Source organism: Echinops telfairi, unplaced genomic scaffold (genome assembly GCF_000313985.2).
Source record: "Echinops telfairi isolate 266 unplaced genomic scaffold, ASM31398v2 ScPeMD7_53;HRSCAF=182, whole genome shotgun sequence".
Lineage (NCBI taxonomy): Eukaryota > Metazoa > Chordata > Mammalia > Afrosoricida > Tenrecidae > Echinops > Echinops telfairi.
The window spans coordinates 11,562,705-11,581,428 of NW_022103951.1; the positions used below are offsets into that span (position 1 = coordinate 11,562,705).

Genomic DNA, 18,724 nt, shown 5'->3' on the forward strand with positions numbered 1-18,724 from the left:
GTATCGAAGTATACTCCTTATTCTAAATAGGTAGACTTGGATGGAGTGAGGCCAGCTTGATAGAGAACCTGGACTGTTTTCAAAAGCCTTAACGGCAGGACAACCAGAGGTCCAGCTGTTTGAAAAAAGCCCCAACCAATTTGAGGGTTGTTACGACCGCCACCTTGGAAAAGCTATCCCCAAGTATTCGAGCTTCGTGCTTCTCACACAATGGAAGGACACAAGGGTAGCAAAAAATACACAAAGACTAAATTTATCATACATATTTACTTAAGCTATACAGAATTGAGTAGATAAAATCAGATTCACATTAGTGAAAAATCTCTACAAAATGTCTTTGAAAAGCAAAACAAGACTGCCTCTTAACAATTCGTATCCTCATGAGAGACGTGGGCTGTAAAAATAAAGCAGTGTGTTTAGCACAAACTAGAAGATATCTGCATCTTTTTCACAGTTATTACCATCTACAGTCTGAAAGAGGTAGATTTTCTGCAACACCTGAGAGTTGAATTGTGATAACCAGGTGTGATAAAGGCAGTTGCATACATAACTAAAAGAAAAACCCAAACACCGGTCTCAAGACCAAGAAATTACTCCTACAGTCTGAGGATAAACTGGTCCATTAACCAAGACCCAGGTTTGTTATAGATGGACCGTGGATTCTACTGCCACCATAAATGGTACAAAACAAGATTCCATAATGGTGCAACAAATGCAATTCAAGTGAACTAATATTTAAACCTTTTCTGAGCCAGCCTAGTAGCATTACAGTGTTCTAGAATATGGGAGATAACGGTGTGCTACAAAGCCACAACACTGGGCTGGTGAGGTGATTGTTCGAGAGGGTGTCCTCACAAGTGGGTCCCGATTTTATTCTTCACAGGGTAATAATGGGAAGAAAGATTCTGAAGGGAAACCAAGTGCATATCCCAAACAGAATCCATGTTCTTTCAACACCATGACAGCATCTAGCTTCAAATACACAGTAAGCTGGAAGCAGCAGGCCAAGTACTGTTAAATCACATTGCTTTATAAAACCCTTGAAAATATGCAACGGGTCCAAGATTTACAATCCTCCACACAGAACAAGTACCACAGAGCAATGTGAGCTACACAACTGGCTGGGTAAAATGATAAGAGCTGTACATCTGACAGAGTTCTTATGAAATGTGATCTTCAGTACTAATTTTATGGTAGATTATATTTCTGAACTATACCTTCATGGCTGGGTCCCAGGCTTCCTTGAGTACCTGAAAGCAGTGTGGGGGTAGGTATTTATAAGAGGCTGTGGAAGGGTGGTTTTGTTTTTGCTTCTTCCTCATTTTGCGAGATCAGGTAGCCTGCTTTGTGGATTTGTCCCTGGCTGGCGGGTATTTGAGTAAAGCTCAGGTATGCTCTTCCACTCTGGGGCTGTTGCCCAGGGACCTGGCACGTTCCAATTTATTCCGCCCAGTTAAGACCAGGAAAGTAGAGGACTCTACAAACAGCATGCTAAAGAACTTTAAGTGGATCAAAGGGAAGAACTTGTCCGGTAGGCCATTTAACAAGTGTCTATTTGATAGCTTTGTTCAGTAGATAGAACTTTTTGTTAAAGTGTTTCAATGCAAATTCTACCAAGGACAAAATCCAAATGTTTAGGAGTGGGGCCTAACTTAACATTTGCATAATTTAGCCAGACAACACTGAAAACCAAACCAAAAAGGAACTAATGCAAACATGTGCTTTTAATTTTGAAATGTTCCCAAGTGCAGGGACTTTAGTAATAACTTGTTTCACCTCTAAAAATCTGACAGTAAATGAGCGATTCAGAATGGACTGAAAGCTGAAGTCATCGATCGTGGCTACCTCACACCCTCCACTTCAGTTTTCTCGAAATAAATGTGTTCCAGGTGAAGTTGGTATTGTTATATGTTGCAGTTAAAATTCACTTTAAAAGGCCCAGAACACTGCTAGTAGGACTCTCGTAAAAGAGATGAACACCAACTTCTAAGGAACCACAAGGCAGCAGGTAAGGCCTCCATAACTGACCCCTATCTTACACGAACGTGAACGGGATCATGGGCTTTCTGTGGAATGTGGTGAATGTATCCAGATCCCAATCAAATCTAGCCCAACGTTCTCTGCAGTCAGCCTCCAGGTGGTATAAAAGCCACGTGCCGGTCACTACTATCTGCCTGCAATGTATCTGGTTGGCAAGAGCATCTTTTTAGCTTCGGAAGCTTTCAGGCATGTGTCCACCCCTCAGTTTGTCAAGTGATACAGGTTATTTATACAGCCAGCTTAAGTCTAGTATTTTCGCTTCTGACCAACATTAACTTTCACTTAGCATTTTGACGTGAGATTTAGACAAAAATGAACTGCCATCGTTTTAGATTTGAACCGTGGAGGGAGAACCCAGGTTTCTATATGGTTTTCACATCAAGGAGCCATTAACAGAACTGAGTTCCTCGGTGATGGTGAACCCTGTCCTGACTGAAATGTCAATGAAGACGACTATGTGCAAGGAGCCGGGGACAGGAGTCTGCACTGAACACATGCATTCCAGTGAAGGGGCAAATGAGGGGGTTGTGCAAGACAGCTGAGGAAAAGGTACAGATTCCAATGACTCAAAACTGCTAAGCCGCCTCCTGTACCACCACATAAGTCCAGTAGTTCTAAGAAAATACAGATATGGTAGAAAAAGTAAGAAAGTTTTCACCACAAAGCCAATAGTTACTACTAACAGAAAATTATACACAAAATAGAGCTCTCCATACAGTGATTGCACATTTAGTCAACGGAATCGATGGTCGGAAATGGGCTGATGCACAGGGTCTCTTGGGCGACCTCATGCTCCACTGCCAGCTGGGCTCTGGGGGTGTTGTCAGCCGAGCTCGGCTCCCCGTGGGACTCCTCCAGGATGGTGGAGGACTCATCTGCCAGCGGCAGCAAGTCCACCCCTACTGCTCGGAGGGCGACCTGCTGCTCCAGGAATTGCACTTTCTCACTGAGCTCGTTTCTTTCAGTCTGAAGAGCTCTACACAGCTTCTCTAACCGTTCCAGTTTTATTTGAAGGGCCTTGTATTCTTTATCACGGACAGTTTTCTGTAAGGAAAAACACACAGCCTTTATGAACCCTCCTAAACAGGCTTTTGGCTACAACACAGCTAGCTGAGCCCTGTTAGCGTCCTCCTCTACCACCTCGGAACACTCACTCGTTGAAAACGCCCCTGAGCAGCCAAGGTTAGCTTCTCTGCATCCACCTCCAAGTGACCCTGCCGCCTGCCGGGACAGCACAGCCACTCCATTTCCACGAACTTGTTCCATAAGGAAAGAGAACCCAAACCCACTATACTTTTAGCCACCACTGTATTGGAGAAACACGGAAGCCATTCAAGGGCTTAGTCCTAAAGATCGGCAGATACAAAACTTACAGGGGGGATGGGAGCAGGGTGGGGCACTAATAGGCTGAATCAAAAGAGGAGTCACTTTCACCCCATGTAGGGTTTGGTTGGCCAGTTTGTAGACAAGGCCCTAGCTCCTGCATAAATGGGCCCTCACACTCACTAGCTCCTGTGCAAGAATGGTATAAACGAGTTACGTTTCAGAAGGGTGAAATTTAGTGGCAGCCATTGGATTACGTTTCAGCTTTGTCTTAAGAGTAAGGTGACCAAACGTCCCGCTTTTGGCGGGACAGTCCCAATTTTTAACAGTTTTCCCCGCGTCCTGCGATGTTTTAAAAAAGTCCCGATTTGGGGAAATAATTCACGACAAGCTAGGGTCTACAGTTTTCGGCTGCCATGTGGCTATTTCACCAGGATATGAGTTTTAGCAATGGTGTCCCGCTTTACCAATGTTAAGATCTGGTCGCCTTACATACGAGAGGCCCAAACAACATTTTGTTGCCTTTCTGAAGAGACCAAGTCAAGGCAGAGACCCCACTGAGTCAGTGGGTGGGCTCAGCTTCCCCCCATGGGAAGCTGGACCACCGCTCCTCCAAGTGTAAGTTCTATCCACGCCAGCTTGAGGAAGCACTGCTACAGAAGCAAGTGAGACTTCCATTCTTCCCCACTGCCTCCTAGCCCCGCCCACACAGGGGAACTGGGCAGTAAGCAGGCTTTCAGCCAGTTCCTCCAGGTTCGACCTCGGCCTTTCCACCCCAGCTGTGGTCCATTATCCTTCTTAGCCCCTGACTAAGAACCCCTGGTTCCTGGAAAGCGCCCGCCTCACCTCTTCAGCCATCTGCAGAAGTGCCTTATTGTTGTTTTCCCACTTGGTCCGCCACACTATCGTTTCTTTTTCCAGTTTTTTAATTTTCTTCGTCATCTGTGAACCAACACAATTGCAAATTTAAAATTTAAGCTCTTTCTCATTCCACCCCGTGTCCCACACCACAGGGTGTTTGTGTGTCCCATTTGTGTGTGGGCCCCACCCAGCCAACAGCTGTGGAGGTCTCTGTAAAAGGAGCTGGGCCGGCTGTGGGCACAGAGCGGAGCTCAGAAGCTCCTCAGCTGGACCAAAGCCAGGTTCCTGATCCGAGAAAACCAAAATTGATCTCCCTCCCGGAAGCCCATGAAGGTGGTCTTCAGCCGGCTCACTCTGCTTTCTCATCTAAGGCAACCTCTCAATACAGAGGCCACAGGCAATAAGACCATCTGTTCCCCAAGCAGTCTGTTTTCTGGAGATAGGAGCCATTACACTAACTCATTAGGTTAGGGGGTCCTCAAACTTCTTAAACAGGGGGCCAGTTCACTGTCCATCAGACCCGTTGGAGGGCCGGACTATAGTTAAAAAAAAACCATGAATAAATTCCTATGCACACTGCACATATCTTATTTTGAAATTAAAAAACAAACGGGGCAAAAACACCCGGCGGGCCAGATAAATGTCCTTGGCGGGCCGCATGTGGACCGCAGGCCGGTTTGAGAACGCCTGCATTAGATTCTCAGGGATCACTAGCCCTCAGAAAGAGGTAAAGACTGGTGCTCGATCTACCACAACCTCCAAACCCCGGCCCTCCCCATGGGTTCCGAGCCGGGAAAGGCTAGTAACTAAGTCAAAGATGTAGTTCATCCAAAGAGCGACTTCAAATTTTGCCAAAGATTAAATGGGTTCCAAAACAAGGGAACATTATTAAACTTAAAGGTGCTATGACGGCCCAGCGAGTTATGAGTTGGGCTGCTAATCTCAAGGTTAGCAGTTCAAACCCACCAGCTGCTCTGTTGGAGAAAAATGAGGCTTTCCACTCATGTAAAGAGTCATCATCTCAGACACCCAAGGGCAGTTCTACTCTGTCCTACACAGGGTCACTCGGAGTCGAGATCGACTTGGGCCACAAGAACCCGGTTTTCAAAAATTCAAAGGAAGCTGTATCTATGCCCTTCACTTGGCCCCGTTTTTAACAGTGACCACCACGACTGGTGACTGGCCAGGTGCTTGCTAAGGGAACTGAGGAGAAGATAAAGCCAGTAAGTACCCTGAGCAACTCTACAAGCAACTTGAGGCACCCTGGGATGATGGCTGTGGGAGTGCTCAGGGCTGACTGAGGCCAGGTGCTGACCCAGACAGAGTGCTCTGTGAAGCCAATAGGGAGAGAAAGTTTTCCAGGCCAAAGGATTCTCTAGGCAGGCTAACTTGGGAGTCCGTAACTCCTGTCCCACCTCACTAAGCCAGCAGGTGCTGGAGTCCAGCTAACACTCCCACCCCCAACCCCCACTGGCCTGGGGCCTCCGCAGGAAGCCTGGCTGACAGGCAGCCCGGCCTGGCCTGCCTCTGCTGCTCTCAGAATTCTCCAGATTACTAGGGTCTAAAAATACCTGAAAGTAGTAATTTGAGCTTGAGCACAGAACATGTGCCGAGCACAGTTTCAAAGGCTCTTGTTTGGTGAAGAGCAGTTTTGTTGTCCTCGTTTTTGATGAAGGACTAGGGAAAGAGAGGCCTGGAATACTGAACAACCTGACGGGGGCGCTGACCGACGCACTGGGGCCAGGCCTAGAGATCTCCACAAGCGCAATCACCCTTCCCACAGCTGAGTGTTTCCCAAAGCCAGACCCTGCCGTCCTTCCCACCTCCCCACCCCTGCCCCAAGCCCCCACTGGAAGGGGAGACGCTCCTCCCACACGGGTGGGTGGTAACGAGCTCTTTTGGTGGCTATGCATATCCATCAACCAACAAGGATGTCTAATTACTCTTTTGGTCTTGGAGGTTTTAAAATAATTCCATCTCTAAGGGCACAGGGCTTTTTGGGAAAAAAAAAGATGGGGAGGGGAGGGGTGTCATCACCTGTGATGATTAGAACACACACACACACACACACACACACACACACACGCCTATTTGTAAAAACTAATTTTATATCATAGAAGAACTTAATTTCATACAGACAGACTTGAAGTGCAGTAGGACCATAGCTACTGAGAGGGCAAGCTGCCTGAGGGAACCAATGAAAGACCAGAGTGTGGGTATCCCCCAACTAACTCATCCACCTAGCCTGGCTGCTTCAGACTCCCCGGATCATTTACTGGGAATATGTACTTACCTTTTCCATTTCTTGCCTGAAGGTTGTAAAAAGTTCATTGCTTTTTGCCATGGTAGTCTGGAATTCTTCAAACTTATCCATATAAAGAGAAAGCTATATAGGGAAGAAGTAGGAAATACTCTTGAGATCCAGGTAAACAATCCCAAAGATATTGAAAAGAACACAAAACACTTAAAAATTGTTGACAGAAATTAGAACTAACGTGTGCCCAGCCTTCAAACACCCAACAGAGGCAAGTATGCCAAATTCTGCTGACTCGTGTTGAAACGTCAGACTGCTGCCATAACCATCTTTGAATGCAAGTACTTGAAATGCCGATGCTTACTAGCTCCATTCCATCAGTTAGGAAAAGGACGTCTGGTGCAGGAGCACTCTGAAATCCATATGGCCCAATGGGTCAGTGAACTTAAAAAAAAAATTGTTCTTGTGGAAAAGATCCTTCTTTTAGAATGTCACCTGCAGTTCTTGGCTTGGTGGCAAGGCTCTCTTCCTGTAACAGAGGCAGGAAACTGAAAAAGTAGCTAAGGAACTGGTTTGGCTGGAGAAGGAAAAGGAGTCCGTGGGAGGAACAGATGTCCCCGAGGCACCTTTGTTGCCATGGGGCTACAAGTCTGGACCTCATGAAGCGACAGATCCAAGAGCACAGGATACACAGAAGAGCAGCAGAGTAGACAAGCTCATGAGAGGACAAACCACACAGAAGCGACACCTTCCCCTTTCAGTAGTGATGGATCGGGAGTATGTCATGGGCTGCCTGAACAGGACAGCGGAGAATCGAGGGCACGAGCACCCCCCCCCCAACTCTCCCCTGGCAATTGTCAGGTGGGCTAGGCCACGAGGTAATCACAGAGAAGCAAGTCCCATCCTCCATAGGAAGAAGAGATAGATGGACAGCAACGTGCTCGCCTGTGATGTGAGGATGGCTGAGGACAACAGGACAGCCAAGCCAAGCATCAGGAGGTATGGGCCAAGCTGGGCGGTGGCCAGCAGAAACAGATTGAGGGTGGCAGTGGACGGGGCTACATGGAGGACTATGGAGGGGGCACCTGGCTGGTGCAGCTGTAGCACTCGATGGAAATGAGGCTACGGCACTTTGAGCTGGTATGTTTGTGCTGCAGCCGGACAGGCAGAAGCAGACAGCCCCATTGGCAAATTCATAAATAGCAAGTACCATCCCACCTGGGCTTCTGGGAAGGCATTGCCAAACAGTAGGACCCCCACACCAGGAGGACTGTGGCACCAGTAGCAACTGATGCCAAAGGGCGCAGGGAAGAGCAGAGTGCGGGACAGCCACGCTGATGGAGCAAGAAGAAAAAGAGAGAGGACAGCAAAGGAAGTAAATAATGTATACACTATGACTACGGATGACCGTGGCAGGCAGGAGAGCTGAAGTGGAGATGGCGGTGAGCTTGCTAAGAGACTCTTCTCGAGCCAATGCTCAGTGACTCCCACATTCAAGGCCATCTCCCAAGCCACACGGAGACTTGGTCTGCCTTCTCTACATGGAGAATTGAAATTACAGAGTGGAAGAAGAGGTTCAAATCTAGAAGCATTCTAACAGGAGGATAACTAATGGTGGAAAGAAAGTTCCAAGGATTTCTGATATTTGACTTCTCTGGGCTGTCAACTGTAGACCAGCTTGATAGAAAATTACCACCACCACCTTATCAACATGTCTAGTGTACTATGAAGACTCCCTGAACATACTCTAATTAACTGAAAAGGGGTGATTGTAGAGATAAGAGCCGAAGCAGGCAGGCAGCCTTCCCTGTGAGGAGGCAGCCTCTGTCCTCCTCTTATCCTGCCCTCCTTACTCCTTAGAAAGCCACCATATTGACAGTGAACAGGCCAGACTTGACCTCAAAGGTCTCATCTGAAAAGTAGGGAGGGAGCCAGTGACAAAACCATAAGCCAATACAGCTCCACGTGGGAGTGGGCCTGATTGGGCATTGGCCAATTTTCAATAAGGCCTGTGCCCCGAGCACATGTTACAGGTTATACTCTACGAATCAGCCATGTCCTGTAGGTCAAAGAAGGCAAATACCAGAAATTTCCTATGGCTCACCTATTTCCTTTGTGGGGACCAAGCTGTAAATGGACATAGATGGAGAAAGGAAAAGGTACATGGGACATTGAAGAGGTGATCAACTGCCCCAGCCTGTCTGAGATGGAGGGGGCCCTGGCACGGCAGTGCTAAATCCTGGGCAGTCAAACCAGGATGAGCTAGCTGGTCTCCCTAAAGGAAGAGGAGACTTTCCAGTGGGACATGTGATCTACTCTCTGCTCCGGTTGGGACTCAAGCTATCCAGCACAGGAACCGCAAAGGAGGACCCGTAGACGTTGTAGTGTCCCTACCCCCACTCGCCCTCCCTGTTGTCAACGTACCTGCTGTTTTAGCTGTATTTCCTGCTGTTTCAGTTGTTCGTATTTGTGTCTCGATTCAGTTACTTCTTTTAATAGCTAGAAAACAGAAACATCCTGGAAAATATGACCACTGTGTCCAGTGCCCCTAGAGGTAGGCTCCATGCTCCTGGTTTTAGCGCCAATCTCTAATCTATGGAGGAACTGTCCTCTGCCGTCAACCACTAGTCCCTCAGAGCTTTGATCCACGCTGCTGGTGAGCGCTTCGGAGGGCAGGGATCTGCGTCCACTGCTTCAGTCAGAACAGGTGCCTCCGAAACGTATCTGGTTACAGAACTCAGGGTTAACTTGTGCTTCAGGTGAGAACACCATGAAAAACATAGCTGGGAATCTTGCAATTATTGGGGCAGTTTGGGTGAGGGCATGGGCAACGCAATGTAAGCAGACTGCTCATTTTAAGAAAGTGCAGGGTGTGGGGGAGAGAGATTGTCAACAGAGGCAGGATGGCTGGAGTTCATATACCCTGGTTTGCAAGAAAAGTATGTAGGAAAGTTACAAAGGAGGCCGCAGTGACATTCAGGCTCTGGAGTGAGAAATCACACCGCCCATATTAGCCTTGAAAGCCCTTAAAGCAACCAGGACGTGCAGCCCTATAATGTGTATACATGTGTGTACCTAATGTCTACTCCAATGTAGGTCAGGTAGCCATCTCGGCAGTTGAGCACAGAAGGCCCATATAAGGGAAACATGGCTCACTAAACTCTAGTCAGCAAGTCAGCAAGACTAAACCCTCGTCAGCAAGAGATGCTCTCTTCCCGAGGGCCACTGAGGACTCCCAGGTTCCCTTCAGGGCCAAGGTCACCTGAATGAACCACTGGATGAAGAGTCCAGATTCCCATCATCACATCTCACTTTTTTGTTTTGCGATGTTAAGCTGAGTCGAATGTGCATGTGTACCCAGTGAGATTCTACTGCATCAACGTCTGACCAGCAAGGTCATCTGCGCAGAGACACGGGGTGGGGGGCCAAGGTTAGGGGCTTAGGGCAGAGAGAATTCTGCTAAAACTGTATCAGATAATTATGCCAGCGTAAGAAAACCAAGGGTTTACCTAGGTTGAAGTTACTTGTTTAAAAGAAAAATGTAACAGGATATGGGAGACCAGTATAGGGTACACGACAAGTTCAACTGAACTGTCCCTAGCTCTCCAGGTCTAACTTGACAGGTTATACAGTTCTTCACTTGGTGACCCTTAGCAATGAAGTGAAACGAACACTCGAAGCACATGCAGGTCTTTCCTCTAACTGGTCTGTTATCTCTCATGCCTTTCTTATGTATTAAGCCATACGAAGCTGAATTCTGACACACCCTCCCTCCTCCATTGCCAGTAAAACATCCCACCGAAGGCCTCGGGGGCTATATGAAACAGGGTACATTTCAATGGCTTAGGTTCGAATGTTGACAACTATTTCTTTGTTTCTGAAACAAAACTTACGAACTCTCTCTCCCTCTGATGTTTTTCTTCAGCCTCTTTTATGAGCTGTGTGGTCTGCTGGAGCTTGGCGTCCACAAGCTGCTGTTGCAGTTCCTTATGTTTGAACACTTTATCGATATGCTGCGGAGAAAGGAAGACCGCTGCCATCACTTGGCGCTCCCAGGAACCTGCGGCAGGAGGGGTGCCTTGTTCTGCTCGTGCCATCAGACCCATAGTGCCTGCGCGTGACATTCCTGCTGCCCCACAGGCCTCTCTGCCCTAGACCTTCGTAGTTCTGAGTTTGCCCAAGTTGAAATGAAGGCTCAAACAGGATGAAGAACCCAAGGAAACTCTAAACCCAGTCACCATACGCATAATTCCTGAATGTTTGTGCTCCCTCTTCAAATCCCCCAGATTTCTCAGTAGCATGGTATACTGACACAATGGTGGGAGTGGGCCAAGGTCAAAGCCTGCTTAATTTCGGCTCTCCATCTGTCAAAAGGGATGCCCATAGGTACCCTGCAGAATCGTAGAGAGAAATGCAATCATTGACTAGGGAAGGTGCTTGGTACTTGGAACATACCAGACATTTGGTACAAGGTCAAACTTTCCTAACTGAAGTGGTTAGAGATTATGTATGGCCAATAAAGTAATTATAAGCTGAAGGTAGTACACAAGGGAGGCTGAGTCAAAACTAACAACAAAGAAATCACAACCTCACTTCTCCAGTGGAGAAATAGAATCTTCTCTCGCTATGAGGGGGCTTCCTAAAGCTCCTGGGAAAGCCCAATTCTTCCTTTCCCTCTATCTTCGAATGTTGCGAAGCCCCCTCACTGAAGAAGACAGACTTGATAATGAGGGAGTCTAAGTAGTGAAGAGAGACCCAGTGTTCTGTCTTTAGCAGCATTTGATCGTCATTATAGTCCGACCAACAAGAGAATGCTCTGGAATATGCAAGTACAACTCACAAGTCATGGTTTGGACACAGGCCACTTCCAAATGCACTACATCTATGGCAAAACAGACTGTGATATTAAACAACAAAATGAAAAGAACCAGGCCTTCATGCTTTAATAAAAACTAAGTTCATTATACAGGAGAAAGAAAGGTCAGTGAGAGCGCACCGTGAAAATGCAGAAAACGAAAGACCTGACACACAGCAACCAGGGAACGAACCTTCTGCATTTACTTGGCTCTTGACTCAAACAAGTTTTAAACAGAAAGGAGGCAACCGAGAAATTGGGAAAATGACTAGATAGGTAATTTAAATGATTACTGGTCATTTTTCACATGTGAACACAGCAGTGTAGTTATGCCTCAAAAGGAATCCTTATCAAATAATTTATGAACGGAATAGCAAGGCCTCTTGAATTTCTTCCAGGGCCGTCCAGGGAGGTGACGGGAGCAGAGACCGGGTCTGCGGGTCAGGGTTGCTCGACCACTGTGACGTACTCTCTCTTTTAGTTCACCTTGAAATTTTCCACAATAAAAGCTTTCTAAAAAGCTAAATGCAGAGTGGTTGAAACCACCGCCATCACCACCACAAAAAAAAAAAAACACAACAAAACAAAACAGTTTTCAAAGAGTATGTAAAACTATAGAGTTGAAAATGGGTAAAATAACCTACAGTGATGCCACATTTTTAAAAATCTACTATTTTCTGTTCATGGACAGGACACACGCAAGCACATTTTACCAGTTTTAAAGGCAGGGGCTGCAACACTTACAAAACCCAAGCTTCTACCTGTGTCCACGGGAGTGCTCAGAGAGCTGGTTCCTACCTCTTGCTCTAATGCCCCCCGCTAGCCTGCGGAACAATTGCACCAGTCTAAGTTGGAGGCCCATGGAGCCTTCCAGTAACACATGGAAGATAAATAGCATTTTCCAGTCTATGGGAATTCCCCTCAGAGAGCCAAATTTAGCAACTTTCTATTTCATGGAGCCTGGGTCTTTCCGTGTCCAATGTTACTACGCAAACAGCTCAAGTATCCCAAGATTATCGTTTTCAAGGAGTGACAAACGGGCAAGCTTTACGAATAACGGTGGCTTTTGACCTAAGCAAATGGAGCGTCTTTACCTCTTCCCTCAGTGCGTACTGCTCAATGAGCTTCTTCAGCTTCTCGCCCAACTCAATGTTCTCCTGGCGAAGTTTGGCATTATGCACGTCATGCTGCTCCAGCTGGGCCTGAATTTCATTCAGCGTGGCCTGGAAATGTGACGTGGCATCTTTCCGTCTTTCTTCTTCCTCTCGGGCTTGCTGCATATTTTCTTCCTTATTATTCAAAATAAGGCTTGTTAGTAGCATATACCTATCACTGCAACACTCACCGCGAATGAATGCGGCGTTCACTAATTGCTGCCCTGACCATACGCCCTCCTCCGAGTTTCCAACCCAGAGGCCTCTCCAAGACTCAGGCATCCACGTAAAGATACAAAGTGCCCCCAGAAAGCCAGCGTGCACAGACCCCCTAACCCTCCCCCTACCAAAGTCCCGGAGGGCTCTCCCTCCTCCCTGGCCAGGCAGGGCAGCCTGCATCAACCTGAAGCCATGCCCCCCAAGGGAGCCCCTTCCTTCTGAGTCCACATCTTCCTAAAGGGCAGGGGATAAATGAGCTCTTAGCTTTAACAGTCTTACTTTCAACTAGGGGTCAAGTGTGAAAGACCTTTACCTCTAGACAACTGCAGCTCAACCTCAATGGAGATTTGCTATGGAATAAATAATCACCTGCTTTTTATTCCTATCAAAGCCCAAAGTTGCAAAAGCAAAGGAAAAGGAGCCTCTAAGGGCTTTTTAGGCTTCAGGGTCTGAGGGGGGCAGTTAGTGGGGTGTATTGGACCAGCTTGGCCATGGCCTGGGGGCAGCTGCTTCCATTAGAGGAGCCAGCAGAGCCTTCTGGGTCTCTGCCCTTTGTCCTTGTCCCCTGTGGCCAACCAAGCAGTCTTCCATTATCTGTACCCTCTTCTTTCATGTACAGCTGTGGCTGAAGTACTTATTCTGGAAGGACTGAGCAACTGGAGGGTGGGTGTGGGGCGGAGACTAGCAGCCCAGCCATTTCATATCCACGCAGCAGCTCAGCAAGGTCTGCCTTGCCTGCTCAAGTGCAGTGACGCAGGACTGCTGCTCCCGGCTGCTCATTTCCACTCAGCTGCCCCTGCTTTATCTGCGGGAGGCATGGTAACCAAGTGCATCAGTAGCTGGCCAGCCCGCCTCCGAGCCGCAGAACCAGGGCTCTTGGCGGGGGCGCCAAGGACAGAAAGAGATTATCTAGATCCCCGAGATCAAGCCTGTGGGCCACAAAACCACCACTTCTGTGCTAAGAGGAGGCTCCCAGAGACCTCCCACATGGCCCCAGTATGTGTAGTCAGAAAGCCAGGTGGCCAAGCTCTCCGTTCCCTGGGGCCCCACAGGGCCTCCCGCTCAAGGAACCTGCACTTCGGCCCAGATGTCCCCAGGGTTTATCAACCATCGTAGCTAAATCCCATCAAAGTAGGTGGCGACCAGGACTGAGTTCCCATAGATCTGAGGGGACTAGAACACCTGAGGAGAAACAGAAAGACGAACCAATACACTGCTTTGTAAAAATTGTGGCCAAGCAAAATACTGCCCATTTCCACACCGTTCGCAAGTATAATCCAACGCCATGAACCATGCTCACCAAGCTCGGCCAATGCATCTCACCTTCAAAGTCTTATTGTGCCGCTGGAGCTCCCTACAGAGGGACTCGAGCTTGCTTCTTGCCAGGATGGCCTTGCTGTGCTCACTCTGCAGATGGACCTTCTCCTTCACGATCTGCGCTTGCTTCTTCTGCAGGACCTTCATCTGCTTCTGCACGTTCCTGCTCTCCTCCAGCTAGAAGGACAAGCGCTTTACACCCGGGGAGCCCACGACAACCCTCTGGGCGGAGGCCTGGTGAGAGCCGAAACTGACCGCATTTCAGACGCTCAACACTACCGGCCGGGCAGTCATCTGCCTAAAGGCTATAAGGGCAAGCTACTCTGCCAACCTTTTCTAGCTGTGATGCCAAAGCAGGCCAACCTTTTGGGGTAGGGGAGGGGAAAAAAAATCTCAATTTCTATTCTCTTCATAAAAGCAAACACGTTTTTTTTATTTCCAGAAAACGTTTTAGGAATGGACATCAAGTAAAACCACACCAAGGCTACTTGTCTGATGCAGTCGTCAAAATGACCTATTTTCTTGTTTCTTCATAAAAAACAAAAACTGCTATTTTAGGGAAACATTTTTGGAGTAGACATCATCTAAAAACACTAATTCTCTGAAGCGGCAGCTCCCAGAAGCTCTTGGGCCAGAGTGCGTGGGTTCTCAGGGCAGGAGCGCAGCTGCCGGCTGAGAGCTACAGAAATTAATCAAAGCCAAGGTTAAAACAAGACTAACGGGTAAGATGGCAGCCTGACTGCCTGGTCCAGAAAGCTATTCCTGAAGCAGGAAATGAAGATGAGTCACGTTGTCAGGAGCAAGAGTGACATCTGGTGGTCTGGTAAAACATTATCACGCAGCCTTATAGCGCACAGCTCTAAGGCTGGAGTACTGAAATCCCTGCAAAATTGTCAAGAAATGTGACTTTGCTCTGACTATGGGTGGGCAGCTGCAGCCCAGTCTTTCCCACTCCAAGGGAGTAAAATGGGCACTGCTGGGGAAAACCAAGTGTTGCCTATTTCCTCGTACTCTTTCTTGGTCACGTTGACACAAGATTTGTGTGGCAGCTCAGACATGACCATCCCATGGCACTGATGGTGTCGGTACCCTACACCGAGCCTTACCGGGCACCCAGCTACTAAGCACTGGTGATGCAAAAGTGATGAGTGCCCAGCAGGTAGGTGCAGACAATAGGTTGGCATCTCTTTCCTCTGAGAGACTCGGGGCATGTCATTTGCTAGAGATAACAAGGTGTAGAGAGGCCAAGAGTTTTCAGACGGCTGTGGAAGGGGGTGCCCAGTCGCCAGGAAGAACAGACCCACAAAAATAGGATCAGAAAACTGTGCCAACATGCCCACCAGTGTTAAGGCTGAGCTGTGTCCCCCCGCAACACCCAAAGGCAGGGAGAACGTGTAATCAGAGGGGGAAGAGGGTATTCCCAAAGAGGGTGACAGAGTAAATCATGTTCTTTTTGCTGTCCTGTAAAGTGCAAAGCTGCATCTCAAGAGAAACAGGGACAAAGGAAATCCAAACAGGCCGAGTCACACAGGTGTATGGCAGCAGGGGACCATGCCCCCAACCTCCCAGCTCCCAGGAACTCCTGGAAAGCTATTTTTCAATATGCATTGATGACCTTGAAGGTGTCCCTCTCCTCTGCCTAGTCATTAAATGCTCACATTCATTAGAAAGGAGAGCTACATTATATAAACTGAAAAAATGTCCTATTCATATAAATACACATTCATTACCTATGGAGCCTGGTGGCACCATGGGTTACTTGTTGAGTCGCTAACCATAAAGGCAGCATGTGACCCACGTTCTACCGCTCCACGGTAGAAAGATGAGGTTGTCTGCTCCCGTAAAGGTGTACAGTCTGGGAAACCCTAGGGCACAGTTCTACTCTGCCCTACAGCATTCCTTACACAATTGCTGTGGGTCAGAATTTACTCGAAGCAGTTGGTTTGGTTTGGGTTACTTGCCTACAAACACAAGACAATTTCAGAAACTCTACGAATAGCATCCTTCTAGCTGTTTTTTCATTTATTTCTAGATGTCGGGTGTCCAGAAGTGGATTCATCACAGTCCTTGATTCAGGACACTCACTGGTCTATACAGGCTCTGTTTACCACCCAACACAAGCCTTGTGACTTCTAAAACTGCACTTCGTCTCGCTTCCTTTCTTCCCGAGTGATCACATGTCATCAGGGCAAAGTCCTGAGAACCTTTTTTGGTGGGTTTAATCCTTTTACCTTTCTTCGTGGCTGGTGTGACTTGAGGACCTGATTTTGTTTGTTCCATCAAAACTTGGAAAAGCCCCCTGGGGCAAGCTGCTCTGTTCGGGAGAACCCAACTCTCAGTGACACCTGCTAGATGTCATCTGCACCTCCATAGTGCTCTACAGAAGTGGCAGCTCTTGGTCCTGGTTTTCTTTAGCACACTTTTCTATAAAGGATCAAAAAATAATAACTATTCTAAGTTTTGGCAGGCCACATATTGTTCTTTTTCATTTTTGTAAACTTTTCTAAATAAAAAACCACTCTTGGGTTGTGGGCAGTATAAAAGCAAGCACCAGCCAGGTTTGGCCCACAGGCTCTAAATAAATAAAATATTTTATTCATAAATAAATAAAACAAAACATTGCTGTGTTAGGTGCTGGCTTTTGGCTCCACAGTGCCACCAAGTGTTGTAGAGAAGAACTGTTCCATGAGATTGTCTTGGCTACAATCTTTATGGAAGCAGAACTAGCCACCAGGTAGATCTGAACCACCCACCACCTTGCAGCTAGCAGGCCAGTGCCTTCACTACTACACCACCAGGGTGTCTTCAACAAGGAAAGTACAAGGACGCTTCAAAAAGCATAAGGAAAAATTTCATTTTAATTGTGTCATTCCCTCTCGATACACTATTTAAAGCCTCTTGTCTATCTTCTCGTCACTGGGTATTTTGGCGGTTTCCAGGTCTGTTCATTATTTACAGTGACACTAATGCCCTCATATTAGGTCTCTTGATGCACATGTGTGGGAATCTCTCGGGTATAAATCTCCAAGTGGGGTTGCTTGGCTGCAGAATTTCTAAATGTTCAGTTGTACATGACAATGCCAAAATGTGCCTGAGGGCCTGGCAGCTTTCAACTCCCCTCTGCAAAACAGAAGGTACGGTGCTTGCTTTGGGTAAACCCCAACCCCTGCCAACACTTTTATGATGACTGCTTGTGGGAATGGCCTGGCCTGGCCCTGTGCTCTGAACGTCTCCTTGTATGTGCTGAACAACCTAAGTCACTTCACATCTATGAAATGTCTCCTCGTGGCTCTTGACTAGCTCCCATTCTGGGTTCAGCTGCAGGTGCTCTCTAGTCGGATGGTTTCTCAATCTCATCTTTTGTTGGTTCACTGCATTATAAATAAAGCCCCCCAGTTTGCAATGTGTCTCCCTCACTTTGTTTTAAGAAGTCTTGTCAAGTAAAAGGTCTCTATTTCACTATAGTCAATTTCCTCACTGGAAGGGAACCTCTGCTCTCATGGCTTGGGGCCTGTTTAGCCCATTTCCCATGGCAAGGGCAGTCTGCAGAGTGGCCCCAGCTAGGACGGTACACAGAAACTCTAAACCGACGGCAAGTAGCCAGCAGCTTCCCAGTAAGAAATCAAATCCACAGAATTCGTTACTTCAGAGCTGATCTTTGAAGGAATGGCAGTGTTTATATAGGGAACAGATGGATATGCATAGACTACCCCTATGTGTCTCAGAGAAGGCCATCACTTTTGTATTTAAATCGGGGGGGGGGGGGGATCCACTGCCACCGAGTGGCCTGTGACTCATCGCAACCCCATAGGACAGAGTAGACTGGCCTTACACTTTTTCCAGGCCTATAATTTTTAAGGGCGTAGGCTGCTATATCCTTTCTTTACAAATTGGCTGGTTAGCTGGAACTCTCCCACCTTTCAGTTCGTAGCTGAGCCACCAGACATCCTTAATAGCATGTTGACAGGGGCCATGGAGTTGCTTCTGCCTCAAAGTAACCCATGTCCAACAGAACTCAATACTGCCTGGTCCTGGGCCATCTTCACATTGTTACGTTTGAGCCCAATGTTGCCGCCATAATCGACAATGCAAAAACCCACTGCCATCGAATCAATTCTGGTGTTCAGTGTCCTAAGAAGGCAGACAGTACAACTGCTCCTAGGGTTTCCAAACTGTGAATCTTGACTGGAGCAGCCAGGCTCATCTTTCTCCTGGAGAGAAGCTGGTGGGTTCAAACTGCTGTCTGGTTGTAGCTCACTACCCCACCAGTGCTCCTGGAGGGCACAGAGGAGACACTAATTACGTATTTCCTGAGACATGCCATTACTTTACTAGACCAGTTCATTTAACTCACATTGAACTTCAGTCAAAATGGTTAGTCTTCAGAGCATGTACATGGGGGTATAGATAAGAGATGGAAACACAGGGAATCCAGGAGAGATAAGCCCCTCCGGACCAATAATGAGAGTAGCGATACCATAAGGGTAAGGGTTAGGTGGGGGAGAAAAGGGGAACCGATCACCATGATCTACATATAACCACCTCCCTGGGAGATGCACAATAGAAAAGTGGGTGAAGGGAGACATCAGACAGTGTAAGACATGACAAAATAATAATTTAAAAATTATCAAGGGTTCGGGAGGGAGGGGGGAAAATGAGGAGCTGATACCAAAGGCTCAAGTAGAAAGCAAATGTTTTGAG

General features: G+C 47.5%; 1 protein-coding gene across 1 annotated transcript in view; it reads right to left on the reverse strand.

Moving 5' to 3' along the window:
• Positions 1-252: 252 nt before the first annotated feature.
• The window catches only part of TXLNG (taxilin gamma), a 42,592-nt gene continuing 24,120 nt past the window's right edge, over positions 253-18,724 (reverse strand). Inside the window, exons 4-10 of the mRNA XM_004710005.4 lie at positions 14,030-14,200; positions 12,428-12,622; positions 10,372-10,491; positions 8,903-8,977; positions 6,518-6,610; positions 4,210-4,305; positions 253-3,084 (exon numbers count right to left, since the gene is read on the reverse strand). Coding sequence (XP_004710062.2) covers positions 2,770-3,084; positions 4,210-4,305; positions 6,518-6,610; positions 8,903-8,977; positions 10,372-10,491; positions 12,428-12,622; positions 14,030-14,200 — 1,065 coding nt within the window. The 3' untranslated portion in view covers positions 253-2,769. The remainder of the gene's footprint in view (positions 3,085-4,209; positions 4,306-6,517; positions 6,611-8,902; positions 8,978-10,371; positions 10,492-12,427; positions 12,623-14,029; positions 14,201-18,724) is intronic.